We start from the raw sequence: 14,785 nt of genomic DNA, 5'->3' as shown, positions 1-14,785 counted from the left end.
AACTTAAGCTTGTAAAGAACTTATATAAGACTATAAATACAAGCTTCATTTCATGTCAGTATGTCACCATAAGCCTTCGGGCATGTTTACTTTCTTTTCATTAAGTCATGTTATGGATATAGATGTATAAATGGATATTGATAGCAATATAGAATAATCTAATAATGATAAAATGATGTTTACTTTTATTACTGAATGAAACATCTTAATAAGTTAAATGACATGTTTACCCTTTATATTTGTTACGGAATATTTATTTACAAAATATAATATATAATAAAGCATAATAATAATAACAATAATTAATACTAATAAAATAAAATCAACTCAATAATAACATTTAACATTGAAGCATAATAATAATAACAATAAACAAATCCTTTTAGAATCCCTCTGGTCTCCATCGATATGTGAAAATGCCAAGCTCCAATTTCATCAAGACCTGTATCACTCTAGTTTCAAATCAAAAACAGATTGAAAAACGGTATCAATTTTCCTTTCAGATCCAGAACTCCACTATCGACCAAATGCATATTCACACGATTTAAACAATTCGAGACTACGAAAAGAAAAATGAAGAGGAAGATCCCTCTGAAATCTTAAACCATGATTTGCAAACCAACTTGGTGGATCTCCATCGGTCTAGTAAATCAAGGTGGTTAAGGATGTTGTGATAAATCTCTTGAGTTAAATCGGTCCAGCCGGTTCGTTCTTTACGGTAGTTGTTGGATGTTGGTATTCGCGATTCAAAAGACGGGTCTAGATTTCTTTCGATATACGTTTCATGTTATAAGTAAGACCTTAATTTCATGAACGATTTATTTGTATATCCAGAAACCATCGACCGATCTTCATTAGTTAATAATGAAAGGGGAAGGGTGGGTAGTTAAGGAAAGATGGGGAAATTAATGGATTTATATGGGGAGGACACCACTTTTGTACATGACCCATTAATGCCTCCATTAGGACCTGGTGACCGAATAAGTCCCAAGTAAACACACAAACTGCTGACCGAATAATCCCTTCAGGCAATTAATCTCATAAAGCTCTGAGTAAACAGGCCCTTCCTTGCACCACAAGACTTCCTTGAATAAAACACATAGTTACACCTTAAGAATACTCATTATGGGAAGGGTGGTGTGCGGATCGAAGATGTAGTGACAATATGGTAAAATGATTGGTAGATTAGGTAAAAAGAAAATAAATATAATATGTTAAAAATAATAATATAATCAGCAATTACAATCCTCACACCCCAACCCTCACCTCAAACCTTTATCGTTGAAAACTCACCCACCTCAATCCACAACCGATAACACCAAATTGGGGCGTTTCTATGGTGCCACATGGACCTATAGCATCTTCTTCCACTCATAGTCAACCGTTTACGAGTATCGAAAACCAACATCGCACGTTCTTTCTCGCATTCATCAAAAGGTTGTTGAACAAATGTATAACAAGATTATCTATGTACAACACTCTAATGTTTAAAAATACACAAGATTATCTCTATAGATTAACTTCACTTGGGTCCAACTGGAAATCAAGGCACAAAATAGTCCCAGTAAACCACAAGTTGACAAAATGGAACTCAGTAACAATTAGAATACCAAATGGGTCACAGGAAACATACTTAACAAGTAATGCATTTCATGCATCAAGAATTCGAAACCCCCAAACTCCATTATGTTCACAAAATTACAAGTATCGGAATTAAAATCTCATTTTGCTGAGCCGAACCAACAGCTACAAGAAAATGAAATAAGAACAAAATCATTTGACCACACAAAGTTTTCGATCTTTAAACTAACGTAACACAATTTGACATGACTAACTGAAATTCCTATGGAATAGCAGTAGGTATTCAATGAAGCACTCTGACACATGCGAGACATGTGAGAACTGAGAACCAATAACAAGAACATAATTAAACTGACGCGTTATGGAGCTGAAAGTTAGCATTTTTAGTGGTGGAAACTGTAATTTAGAACGTACCTCCAGACGTACAGTATCGTCAAACATTTTGTCAACCGACTGGACCATCATAAAAAGGAGTAGGTAACTTATTCAGCATGATTCAAAGCAAATGAGCACGTATTAGCTGCTACAAAGGCAATTGAAAATGATGTGAATTCAATTTTTCATAATGAGTTATAATTTTGGAAAGTAAGAAAACATAAAGTTAATGTCAACAAACTCACATCTATCATGAGCTGATGAGCAAAGCATAGGCTGCGTTATCAACTTTGGTTGGATTCCCCAAAACCATATCAGCAACCATTTCAGCAGTTCCAAGGGCCTATTCACAACCGCAAATAAAATCACTTATTATACATTCATTTCTTGCAACAACAAAAAAAAAAAGCTGATTTGCGAATGCTTTGGAATTTCGAATGAGGGCGTTCCTACACAATTATTTACTCCATAAACGGTTCTTGTAAACATGCAAATAAACATGCAAATAGATCACTATACATCAATTTACGAACATGTACATGTAAAAGAAACCATCAACAACAACAACAATGCCCAATCCCACGAATGTAGGGTATGGGGGAGGTGGAGTGTAGACAATCATTCCTCGAACCCTTGATTAGATGGAAGTCACTACTCCACCCGCGGGTATAAAACCCGTGACTAGATAAGATCGTCCCTCCCTCTACTCGGGAGCCAAGAGATTGCTTCCTAAAGGACCTCCGGCCAGGAATGCTCCTCAAACCGAAATAGTGAGGGCATACGTACCTGTAAGAGTTATGTGCGCCTAGAAAGATGCAACCATGCAAAGTAGCCATAAAGGAAGACATATAGCAGTAATGCACAAGAGTAAGACAGATAGCATGGAAGATATAATGCGCAGAAACCATCATTCTAACCAAATGTAATGTTATATTTTGTCATTTTACGACAACAGAATGTTGTTCATTTTACAAGAACGGTATTTTGTTTGAAAATTGATCATTATTTGTTGTATGGAAAGAGTCGAGAGCTCAACACCTTTCACAAAATCACGATTGCAAACTAATGATCTCTAACTATTAACCTACAGAAGTGAAAAAAAGTTTCCACCTTGCAAGATACCAATACCTATATTGCATTAGAAATGGGTTATGAAGAGTTTATTAATGATAACATACCAAAGTCAAACCTTCTCCCTCATGGCCTGCAGCAAGAAATACATTTGGCAACCCAGGAACAGGACCAATCATAGGCTTTCCACCTGGCACTGAATACACATATTATCTGTCAGATTATTAAATTATAAACAAATATAGCCTTCAAGTTATCTTGAAAGTTATCATTAACAATGTCGACCCATTACATAGTCCAATTTAGATTATGTTTCATCTCGATGAGTGAAACGGGTCACTTAATGAAGGTTAGTTAGAAAGGTAATAGGTCATTTATTTTGTCAGTCATATATTGATGCTTAAAATAATAAAACCTCCTGAATAGCCTTATCGAAAAGCTAAACATTACTGATAAAATTAATATTTTGTAGATCAAATTTGACACGCTAGATGTTTATGATAAGAATTTGGTGACAACATGTTACAAGCCGACTGAACCTTTACCCAACCCACCAATCTCTTATGCAAGGCAAATGAATTTAACTAGCGAAATTACAATGAATATTGAATACTTAAAAAAAAAAAAAAAAATTAAAAAAAAATTACAATGAGTACTTACTAAACGGTCTTAACCCAACTCTGACTTCCCTTTTTTTCTCCATATCTGCCAATGACAATTCTCTTAAAGAGGGAAAAAAGTCCCTGGCACGTTCCCATATCTGATTTATGATATGCTCGTTTGTTTCTGTATTGAATCCAACAAACTGTCTGCTACTTCCTGCCACCAAAATAGTCAATCAAAAACATAACACATATAAAATTCATTCAACAGTGTACCATATTAGATACTGATTGACAGTAACTATTGAAAGCCTAAAAGGTAGGGAACTTCAGATATAAAATACTTACCAAGAACAAGATTTCCCAATGTATCCATTGTGGCAGTCATTGAAATAGACGAAGTTTCAGCATCAAGATTCTTGGGTTTAAAAGTTGAATCCTGATGACCAACATAGCCTACCTCCATTAAACCATGATTCAAGTTGAAGGATTTAAAGTTCTCTAGTACTAGTAGGTGTCCCTGTTCGTGAAGAAAAAGAAAATCCATTAAACATATCTTTCCATTTCAAAGAAGATTTCAATTCAAATTTATTAGAAATCTTACATAAAAGGGTTAAAGCTACCAATAGGTCATATACTTGGAGTTTTGTTCCAATGCAGGCTATATACCCCAAAAAAGTATCATTGTAAGTCGCAAACTTTAAAAAAAGTGTGTTAATGTAAACAAATTGTGACCGGTTACCTTCTAAACCTGTAAAACTAATTATGTGTCATTTTTTTAGATGAAAAAATTACGCGAACAGTCCTTGTAGTTTGCTCGTTTTGCGTGTGCAGTCCCTGAGGCTAACAGACGTTAAATAGTTGGCCAACACTTAGCGGAATTTTCTTAATGGTCATTAAGGTGAGGGACCAACCATGTAATTTATGATACTTGAGTGACCATCCGATTCGAAAAAAACATATGTGGTGACTGGTGAATGAGAAATATGAGACAAACGTCCGGGACCAACCGCGTAACTTTTTCTTTAATAGAAACCTTATTTATCAGGTCAAAACTTTATATACGTTGATAATGACACATAAATAGTATTTCTTTGGGTATATATCCTACATCAGAACAAAAATGAAAGTATATGACCTATTTGTAGCTTTAACCCTAAATAAAGATATGAGTTTCGTTCGAACCTTACGAGGCTTTACAGGCATGTCAAATTTGATATCAAAATCCTTAATGAGATCGTGCATTAAAGACCCTGTCCAGCAACCAGTGGAAATTACAACGGCCTTCTTGCTATGCAATAAGTTTTTTGAAGTCTGAACAGCTTCAACCTTCCCATTGCTAGACCTAAAAAAATTATTCTTTAAAACAGAACATTTTTACAACCTTATAAAAAGTATATGTTCTGTAACTTAACTTCAGTAAAACAATTAACCCCTTACCTTAACAACCCGGTCACCGGCTGGTTATAATATTCACCGTATCTTCCTTTAGTCGCATATTTCCTGTTCTCCTGCATGACATTATCATAATATATTTTAAGTAATTAAACCGTACCACATTTAAAGCAGTATTAACTATAACTATTAACACAATGGAAATATACTCTACCTTTTCTATATATGCAACTGAACGCCGAGCATCTAGCTGGTAATCATCTGGTAGAAAGGCGGCCCCACCTTCTTCTCCAATTACAAGTGCAGGTTCTACTTCCTGCAAATCGGTACTAGACAACAGCTCGGCCTTAAGCCCAGCTTTAGATAGCTGATCCACCTTTTCTTTCAATGTTGCCAATTCTTGTGAGGTTTTACCAACTAACAAGCTTCCTGTTCGTATAAAATATCAATGATGTTAAACCAGTATTTCCTTGGCCATACACGAAAGAAAACAAATAGCACGCAAATATGTTTGTACAAGAATCATGTGTCGAAATGAAATATCATGAACATATAATGTAAGTAGTACCTGTTTTTTTCCATCCAAGAACGTGTTCAGGATCCATTCCCTGAGAGTTGATATCTTCTGCTAATTGTTGCCATAGTTGACGGCTTCTCATTGCTAACTCCCATTTCTCACTACCAGGAACCTTATGTACCATCCATATATATCCCTGTCCTAACACCAACACAAAATTCAAAAAAAAAAAAAAAAAATTGCAATAAGCTTCAATAATAGATCCAAGTCTAGTAAGAAAAACTGTAGTGAGACATTGTTATTTCAACATGCATGTAAATCATGTTTAATCAAAATAATTTTTCTTTCTATAAGTTCTTAGAAAATATTTCTGATCTTTTAAAGATATTAAGTCATTAATAACACGATAAAAGTAAATTCAAAATAAAAAATATGGAAGGGGGTTATATATTCAGAGGCCACCAAAGTTTACTAATTTGTTTTTGTAAGCCAACAATATTTGAGAACGATTTTGTAGGTCACACAAATTCGTATGTTGTTGTATATCAACCCCGACTAAGAATACATCAGAAAAATGTATAGGGACACAAATAACAATGTATTTGTTAATTACAGTAACATATTATATTTTTTCAGATTTATGAGTATACATTTTCCCGCTAGAGGTTTTTAGCCAGATTTTATAAATAAGCAACAACATACGAAATTTAGAATTTGGTTGGCCTACAAAATCATTTTGAAATATAGTGACCTACAAAAACATAATAATAAATTTGGTATGGTTCCCCTCTAGATGTATAATCCCTGAGAAAAGAAAGTGACAATATATATTGAATTGAATCAATAATATTAAGTAGCACGGGTATAAATATAAATAGTGTTATAATAATAATAATAATATAGATATGGATAGTCAATTTTGGTGTATACATATAGTCAATTTTGGTACACAAAGTATGTATTTTTATATTGAGATTTTAGGCTATAAATACTCATGAATGCAAGCATTAAACTTGCACCATTTCTCACACTTACAAAGTGTTTCTTTCTTTCTCTCCATTATCATCTTTGTTCTTACACTTCATTATTAGTATTCTAAATCAAGAATCAAATCACTAAAGGTAGTTATAAGCCTACTGAATTATAACATCAAGAATCAAACCACTAAAGGTAGTTATAAGCCTACTGAATTATAACATCAAGAATCAAACCACTAAAGGTAGTTATAAGCCTACTGAATTATAATACGTTATCAGCACGATAATCTTAATACTAAATATGGTTGGCTCTGCCACCAAAATGATATATGGTCGGTTATACCACCAAAATGATATATGGTCGGTTATACCACCAAAATGATATATGGTCGGTTATACCACCAGAATGATATAGGTCGGTTATACCACCTGAAAAAATATATGGTCGACACTGTCGCCAAATTTTCATTTATGTTTACTAATATTTATATTTTTGTTATATAACATTTATTTATGATTGCTTACACATGGTCGACACTGTCACCTACTTATCATTTATGTTATATTAAATTTATGTTTAATGTTTATATACTTATGAATATAAATTGACTCTAATTTATCATGATGTTTGTTTTAATTTTTGATAATAGAAAATGTCGAATCTGGAAAAGCTTAAATTTACTCCTTTAGAATCAACTGGAAACAACTACATGCCATGGGTTATAAAAGTAAAAATGCATCTTAAATCAATGGGCATTCTTGAAACCATAAATGAAAACAACACTTGTTCTGAAAAAGAACAAGCTACGGCATGTTGCTTTATTCATCAACATATTGATGAATGCTTACAAAATAATTATGTGACTGTAGAAGATCCCCATGTTTTATGGGAAGGTCTCAAAAGCAGATTCAATAATCAAAGAGAAATTTTACTTCCAGCTGCAATGGAACAATGGAGAACATTAAGGTTCCAAGACTTTAAGAAAGTAAATGAATACAGCTCAGCTCTGTATAATACATGTTCACAACTTAAATTCTGTGGACATGAAATTAGTGATGCAGACATGATGGAGAAAACTTTCTCCACAATGAATGCTGCAAACATCACAGTGCAAAGAAATTTGAGAATGCTAAAGTTCAAAACATATCCTGAACTTAATTCATATCTCTTAGTTGCAGAGCAAAATGATGAGCTATTAATGAAAAATCAGCAATCCCGTCCTACTGGTACACTTGCAATCCCTGAAGCAAATACTGCAAATAATTATAAACAGGGACAAGGACGCGGGCAAGGTCGTGGTTATAATAACCATCACCATCATCATGCCAAAAGCCATAACTATGGTAGAAACCATCCTTATGGTAATGGTAATGGGCGTGGACGTGGTCGTGGCCGTGGTGGTCAAAGAAATAGTAATCCACGAAAATATAAATATCAACCACAAAACAAGCCCATTAAACAAGATGTTGAAGAAAATTCTTCTAAAAATTCTGAAGAATCTTGCTACAGATGTGGTAGAATGGGCCACTGGGCTAATACTTGCCGAACATCTAAACATCTTGTTAAGATGTATCAGGATTCGCTGAAAGGTAAAGAAAAGGAAGTAAATTTTGTGGATAATATTGATCCAACAGTCACTGAGAAACCATCTGATTTATATGAAGATTTCTTGAATGTTTAAGTTGTGTGTCTTTTGAAAAATAAACGATTTAATATCGTCTGTCTTTGTCATTATGTTTGCTAAATGTTTCAGTACTATCTATTTGCGTTTAAAATATTGTGTAATATTAATGTACTCACTATTTATTTCTTATATATGAAGTTCAATATGAATTTTGCTGGAATACAACATCAATCAAGTGGTGGAGATCTCTGTATAGCAGACAGTGGAACTACACACACTATACTTAAATCCGAGAAATATTTTATTGATCTAAAACCAACGGAAGGAACTATACATACAATATCAGGACCTGCTAACTTGATAAAAGGGATAGGAAAGGCAAATTTCATACTACCAAATGGTACAAAATTTTTAATAAATGATGCCTTATTTTCTCCCAAGTCAAGCAGAAATTTATTGAGTTTCTCCGACATATACCTTAACGGGTATGATTATCAGTCAGTGACAACAGAAAATGAGAAATATTTAAGTATCACTGACAAGAGTCATGTGGTTGAAAAACTGCCAAGACTTAGTTCTGGATTACATTATACACATATAAATGTACCAGAAATACATATGGTAGTTAACGAAAAATATATTGATCCTGGTGTATTCAGTTTATGGCATAACAGATTAGGCCATCCAGGATCAACAATGATGAAAAGGATTATTGAATGTACTCATGGACATCCACTAAAGGATAGAAAAATCCATCATGATACAATGGTTCCATGTACATCTTGCTCTCTTGGAAAATTGATAACTAGACCCTCACCACTTAAGGTTGAGAAAGAATCACCAATGTTTCTTGAAAGAATTCAAGGTGATATATGTGGACCAATTCATCCACCATGTGGACCATTTAGATATTTCATGGTTCTAATAGACGCATCTAGCAGATGGTCTCATGTTTGTCTGTTATCAAGCCGTAATGTGGCATTTGCAAAATTTCTTGCCCAAATTATTAAATTGAGAGCTCATTTTCCTGATTACACCATTAAAAGGGTGAGACTTGATAATGCTGGTGAATTTACATCTCAAGCATTTAATGACTATTGCATGTCTATAGGAATTGTTGTTGAACATTCTGTTGCTCATGTGCATACACAAAATGGTTTAGCCGAGTCATTGATTAAACGTTTACAGTTAATCGCTAGACCATTGATAATGAGAACAAAACTCCCTGTATCTATATGGGGTCATGCAATTTTACATGCTGCTGCATTGATTCGCATCAGACCAAGTGCAAGTCATAAATATTCCCCCCTACAACTTGCTTTTGGTCAAGAGCCAAATATTTCCCATCTTAGAACATTTGGTTGTGCAGTGTATGTTCCAATTGCGACACCACAACGTACAAAAATGGGTCCTCAAAGGAGGTTGGGAATATATGTTGGATATGAAACATCTTCAATATTAAGGTATATTGAACCTATGACAGGTGACGTTTTTACAGCACGTTTTGCTGATTGTCATTTTAATGAAACATTGTTCCCTAGATTAGGGGGAGAAATGAAAAATAAAGAAAATGATGTTTCATGGTGTGAACCTCAATTAAAGTATCTTGATCCTCGCACAAAAGAATGCGAGACAGAAGTTCAAAAGATAATGCATATACAAGAACTTGCAAATCAATTGCCTGATACATTTACAGATACAAAAACGGTGACAAAATCATATATACCAGCAGTAAATACTCCAGCTCGAATTGAAATTCCAAAAGCTGGCAATAACGTCACTCATGAATCTTTGCCACGTCAGAAACGTGGAAGACCAATCGGTTCAAAGGATAAAAATCCTCGAAAAAGAAAATCAGCTGATAATGAAGTAAAAGAAAGTGTTCAAGAAGAACCACAAATCAGTACTCCTACTGCAGAGGAGATTGATGATGTCAATACAGAAATTGCAATCAATTATGCATATTCAAAAATATTATGGAACCGAAATGAAATGAAAAATCTTGATGAGAAATTTTCATTTAATGTTGCATATGACATCATGAATAATGATGATGATCCAGAACCAACATCTATGGTTGAATGTCAAAATAGACATGATTGGGCTCAATGGAAAGAAGCAATACGAGCTGAATTAGAATCACTCAATAAAAGAAAAGTTTTCGGATCCATCATTCTCACTCCTAAAGATGTGAAACCTGTAGGATACAGATGGATTTTTGTCCGAAAAAGAAATGAGAAAAATGAAGTTACAAGGTATAAAGCTAGACTTGTAGCTCAAGGTTTTTCTCAAAGACCGGGAATTGATTATGAAGAAACTTATTCTCCTGTTATGGATGCAATTACTTTTAGGTACTTAATCAGTCTGGCAGTTTCTAAAAATTTAGAAATGCATCTCATGGATGTTGTGACTGCTTATCTATATGGATCACTTGATAGTGATATATATATGAAGATACCTGAAGGATTTAAGGTACCAGAAGCATCAAATGCAAAACCCAAAGAAATGTATTCGATTAAATTACAAAGATCTTTATATGGGTTAAAACAATCGGGACGTATGTGGTATAACCGATTAAGTGATTACTTGATAAGCAAAGGGTATACAAATAATCTTACTTGCCCTTGTGTTTTCATTAAGAAAACAACATCCGGATATGTGATCATAGCTGTTTATGTTGATGATCTTAACATCATAGGTACAAATAAAGAGATCCATGAAGCCATTCAACTTCTAAAGAAAGAATTTGAAATGAAAGATCTCGGAAAAACCAAGTATTGCCTTGGTTTACAAATTGAGCATATGCCTAATGGTTTACTTGTACATCAAACAACATATACTGAAAAGATTTTGAAACGTTTCAATATGGACAAGGCAAAACCATTAAGTACTCCTATGGTTGTTAGATCACTCAATGTTGAAGCTGATCCATTTCGTCCATGTGAAGATCAAGAAGACATTCTTGGACCAGAAGTACCATATCTTAGTGCAATTGGAGCTCTTATGTATCTTACAAATTGTACAAGACCTGACATTTCTTTTGCAGTTAATTTGTTGGCAAGGTTCAGCTCTGCTCCTACCAAAAGACACTGGAATGGGATCAAACACATATTTCGATACCTTCGAGGAACTACTGATTTAGGATTATTTTATTCTAACGAATCAAAACAAGATTTGGTTGGTTATGCAGATGCAGGTTATTTATCTGATCCACATAAAGCTAAATCTCAAACTGGATATGTATTCCTAAATGGAGGTACTGCAATATCATGGCGTTCTCAAAAACAAACACTTGTTGCTACATCGTCAAATCATGCCGAAGTGATTGCATTACATGAAGCTACTCGAGAATGTTTTTGGTTGAGATCAATGACACAACTCATTACTGATTCTTGTGGACTAGAACGCGATAAAAGTCCAACAACTATCTATGAAGATAATGCAGCTTGCATAGCACAGATGAAAGAAGGGTATATCAAAAGTGACCGAACAAAACACATACCACCTAGATTCTTCTCATACACTCAAAATCTCATTAAGGACAACCAGATTGAAATGAGATATGTGCAATCTAGCAAAAACTCTGCTGATCTTTTCACGAAAGCACTTCCAACTGCTATTTTCAGAACACACGTTCATAACATTGGCATGAGACATGTTCAAAAGATGTAACAGCTGAAGCGATGTCTACTTGAGGGGGAGTCAACTCCATGCTGCACTCTTTTTCCCTTAGCTAAAGTTTTTTCCCACTGGGTTTTCTTTAGCAAGGTTTTTAACGAGGCAGTAATTTATAGTTGATCTTCAACAAAATAAAATTGCTATCCAAGGGGGAGTGTTATAATAATAATAATAATATAGATATGGATAGTCAATTTTGGTGTATACATATAGTCAATTTTGGTACACAAAGTATGTATTTTTATATTGAGATTTTAGGCTATAAATACTCATGAATGCAAGCATTAAACTTGCACCATTTCTCACACTTACAAAGTGTTTCTTTCTTTCTCTCCATTATCATCTTTGTTCTTACACTTCATTATTAGTATTCTAAATCAAGAATCAAATCACTAAAGGTAGTTATAAGCCTACTGAATTATAACATCAAGAATCAAACCACTAAAGGTAGTTATAAGCCTACTGAATTATAACATCAAGAATCAAACCACTAAAGGTAGTTATAAGCCTACTGAATTATAATAAATAGAAACATTATACATAGTGAATATTTTGAGCTGACTCAAAAGTTCAAATGAGTTGACTTTAGTAAGAAAACCAAATTCAGTTAATCAACATGTAATTACAGTAACAGTATCAATATTCAACAACCGATAATCATACAATCAATAAAACACTACTTAGAACAATACGAATTCAGTATAATTGATGGCACCTGCACCAGTAGCGCCGGAGCACGGCACGGCTGCGTCAACCACCGCAACCGAAAAATCTGATTCAATAAGAAGCTGCCGGGCAATACTCAGTCCAATAATTCCAGCGCCAACTACGATGACGTCATACGAGTGTGAAGCTGAAGACATCGTAACGGCGGTTACTTTGTTTCTCCGATTTTTCTTCAGTGAGGTTGATAACGAAACCTTTGTGAGAGAATGATTAGCGGAGTAAACTGAAATGGTGGCAACACGGCGGAGTAAGTGCCTCTGAGGGGAGAAATTGAAGGTATCGTTGATTATTAAGTGGTTAGGGTTGCGTGAAATTGACATATTTGATGCCATTTTTTGAATTGTTGGTAAATTGTTTATTCCGGTAGGGTTGAACGAAAAAGATGCTTTCTCCGGTGGCGCAACAACGATCTATATTTTTCAATGGAACGAACACCGGGAAACCGAGTGGCAGTAAGAAACGGTGTCAATTGTTAATTTCATATTCATTGTACCGTACAAGTCTATGTTAAATTAAATTAATTAATTAAACCTCCCAAAATTCATAAATAGTAAAGTTTTTCAATCTCTTTTGTGACTTTCTTCTAATGGGTACGAGAAATGATTGTCTACACCCTACCTTCCCCATACTCTATTTATGTGGTATTGGTTATTGTTGTTGTTGTTGTAACAAATAAATTTTCAACATATACAAATCGACACACAAGTTTTAAACATCCTTGAAGTTTTAAAGTTTTCAATATTTAGTTATGAAATAATTGTGCCGTTGGTCCCTCCATTTTACCCCAAAAAGCTAATAGCGTCCATCAAGTTTTTTTTTTGCTTTCAGCGTCCCTCTATTATCACTTTTTTTGATTACGCGTCCCTCCGTCAGTCAGACGTTAATCTTGGACGTTAAGTCTCATCACGTGCATGAAACGTGATGGGTATTTTCGTCCTTTTAATCTATTGGTCTTTTTCATTTCTTTTTCATTTATTTTAATAAATCTTTCTTCCCTTTTATCTTCATCATCTTACCTTCATCTTCATCCCGAAATTAAAACATTAACTTTAATACTCAACAAACTCATACAGTCATACTCCGTATAACGCTCGAGAAAAAAAAAATGGTAACTTTATCATAAAAAATGAGTTATATAAAAACGCATTACTTCGTATTATTTAGTAGACATTTTATGAAATTATTTTGGAGTGCTTTGCCAAAGATAAGAAGAAAGCCTCAAATTGAGGATCTTCATCACAAATTGAGCTTAGATTTATGTTCTATATGTAAATCCTAAACCTCGTTTATCATTATAACACATCAAAAACAACAGATTCAAGCTAATTGATTCTAGTTCTTCATTTTCTCAAAACGTGACCGTTTTGGCCTTCGGATCGTTTCGGAATCATTTTTAGAAAAGTAAAAATGAAGATGTCTTCAAAATCATCTCGTGATACTCTCTGCACAGATTCAGATCCGGATATGAAGAATTGAATTCAAATTTTGAAGTCAAACTTCGAAGTAAAAAGTCAACAGCGCTTTGATTCTTCGAATTTGAAGTCTATGTTGTGGTTCAGATTAATTTGATGCTTTTCGAGCATCATGTAGATCATTTAGAACATATTTCATTAAGAGATCGGGTTCTGAAATCATCTAAAACGTAAAAACAATTTTTGAGTTCATATGAATATGAAGCTTCTGTTCAACAATGATTCTGATAGTTTGATTGCGTTTTGATGCTGAATCCTTCACAAAAGATGATTATCGATGCACAAGGAATCAGTTTCAATTGAATATGAGAATTAATTTGTTCAAATTTGATTTCTCAAATTTGTGTTATGAAGATGAACACGAAGAACTGGTACTATTCGGATAAATTTGTGATGAAGATCCTCAGATCATGATTTCTCAAATTGAATACATTTATTTTCTTTTTCAGTTACTAGATGTAAGCTTCATAAATAAATAAATACATAGTTCGTTTTTTGGTTATTAGCAAGTAATAATAATACGAATTGATAGATACAGAAGATATTATAAATTTATAGTATTAGATTGAAGAGTGCGTATCACCTAGAATGAAATTGGTTGAATTATCGAGTATAAAATTAATTCCATCATGTGGGTTTTTTTTATGTATATGTTAATTGACGTGACCCGTCCTAATTCATCCGGACGAAATCCATATCGATTATAAACGATTCACAACATTTTATTTCATCGCGAGGTACTTGACCTCTATATGATACATTTTAC

At 33.9% G+C, this 14,785-nt stretch overlaps 1 protein-coding gene across 6 annotated transcripts; it reads right to left on the bottom strand.

Annotated features, from left to right (window-relative positions):
• Positions 1 to 249: 249 nt before the first annotated feature.
• LOC139852027 (uncharacterized) lies at positions 250 to 12,978 on the bottom strand. Of its 6 annotated transcripts, none has more exons than XR_011760866.1 (11): positions 12,537 to 12,978; positions 5,593 to 5,742; positions 5,239 to 5,453; positions 5,070 to 5,140; positions 4,815 to 4,974; positions 3,978 to 4,149; positions 3,688 to 3,846; positions 3,135 to 3,223; positions 2,202 to 2,299; positions 1,996 to 2,101; positions 250 to 452 (listed from the first exon to the last, which is right to left on the bottom strand). XR_011760866.1 is itself a non-coding variant. In XM_071841245.1 (10 exons), the coding sequence occupies exons 1-9, from the start codon at positions 12,877 to 12,879 to the stop codon at positions 2,207 to 2,209; spliced, it is 1,452 nt and encodes a 483-aa protein (XP_071697346.1). In that variant the 5' UTR covers positions 12,880 to 12,978; the 3' UTR covers positions 1,619 to 2,104; positions 2,202 to 2,206. The 6 variants fall into 6 exon arrangements, 2 of the variants coding, with proteins under 2 accessions (XP_071697346.1, XP_071697345.1); XR_011760867.1 differs by having other exon boundaries at positions 250 to 442; XR_011760865.1 differs by lacking the exon at positions 250 to 452 and adding an exon at positions 1,620 to 1,902 and having other exon boundaries at positions 1,996 to 2,104.
• Between the last annotated feature and the right edge of the window lie 1,807 nt (positions 12,979 to 14,785).

Source organism: Rutidosis leptorrhynchoides, chromosome 6 (assembly GCF_046630445.1).
Source record: "Rutidosis leptorrhynchoides isolate AG116_Rl617_1_P2 chromosome 6, CSIRO_AGI_Rlap_v1, whole genome shotgun sequence".
NCBI classification, from domain to species: domain Eukaryota; kingdom Viridiplantae; phylum Streptophyta; class Magnoliopsida; order Asterales; family Asteraceae; genus Rutidosis; species Rutidosis leptorrhynchoides.
The sequence above is the reverse complement of the archived record's forward strand: the minus strand, read 5'-3'. Positions and strand labels throughout refer to the sequence as shown.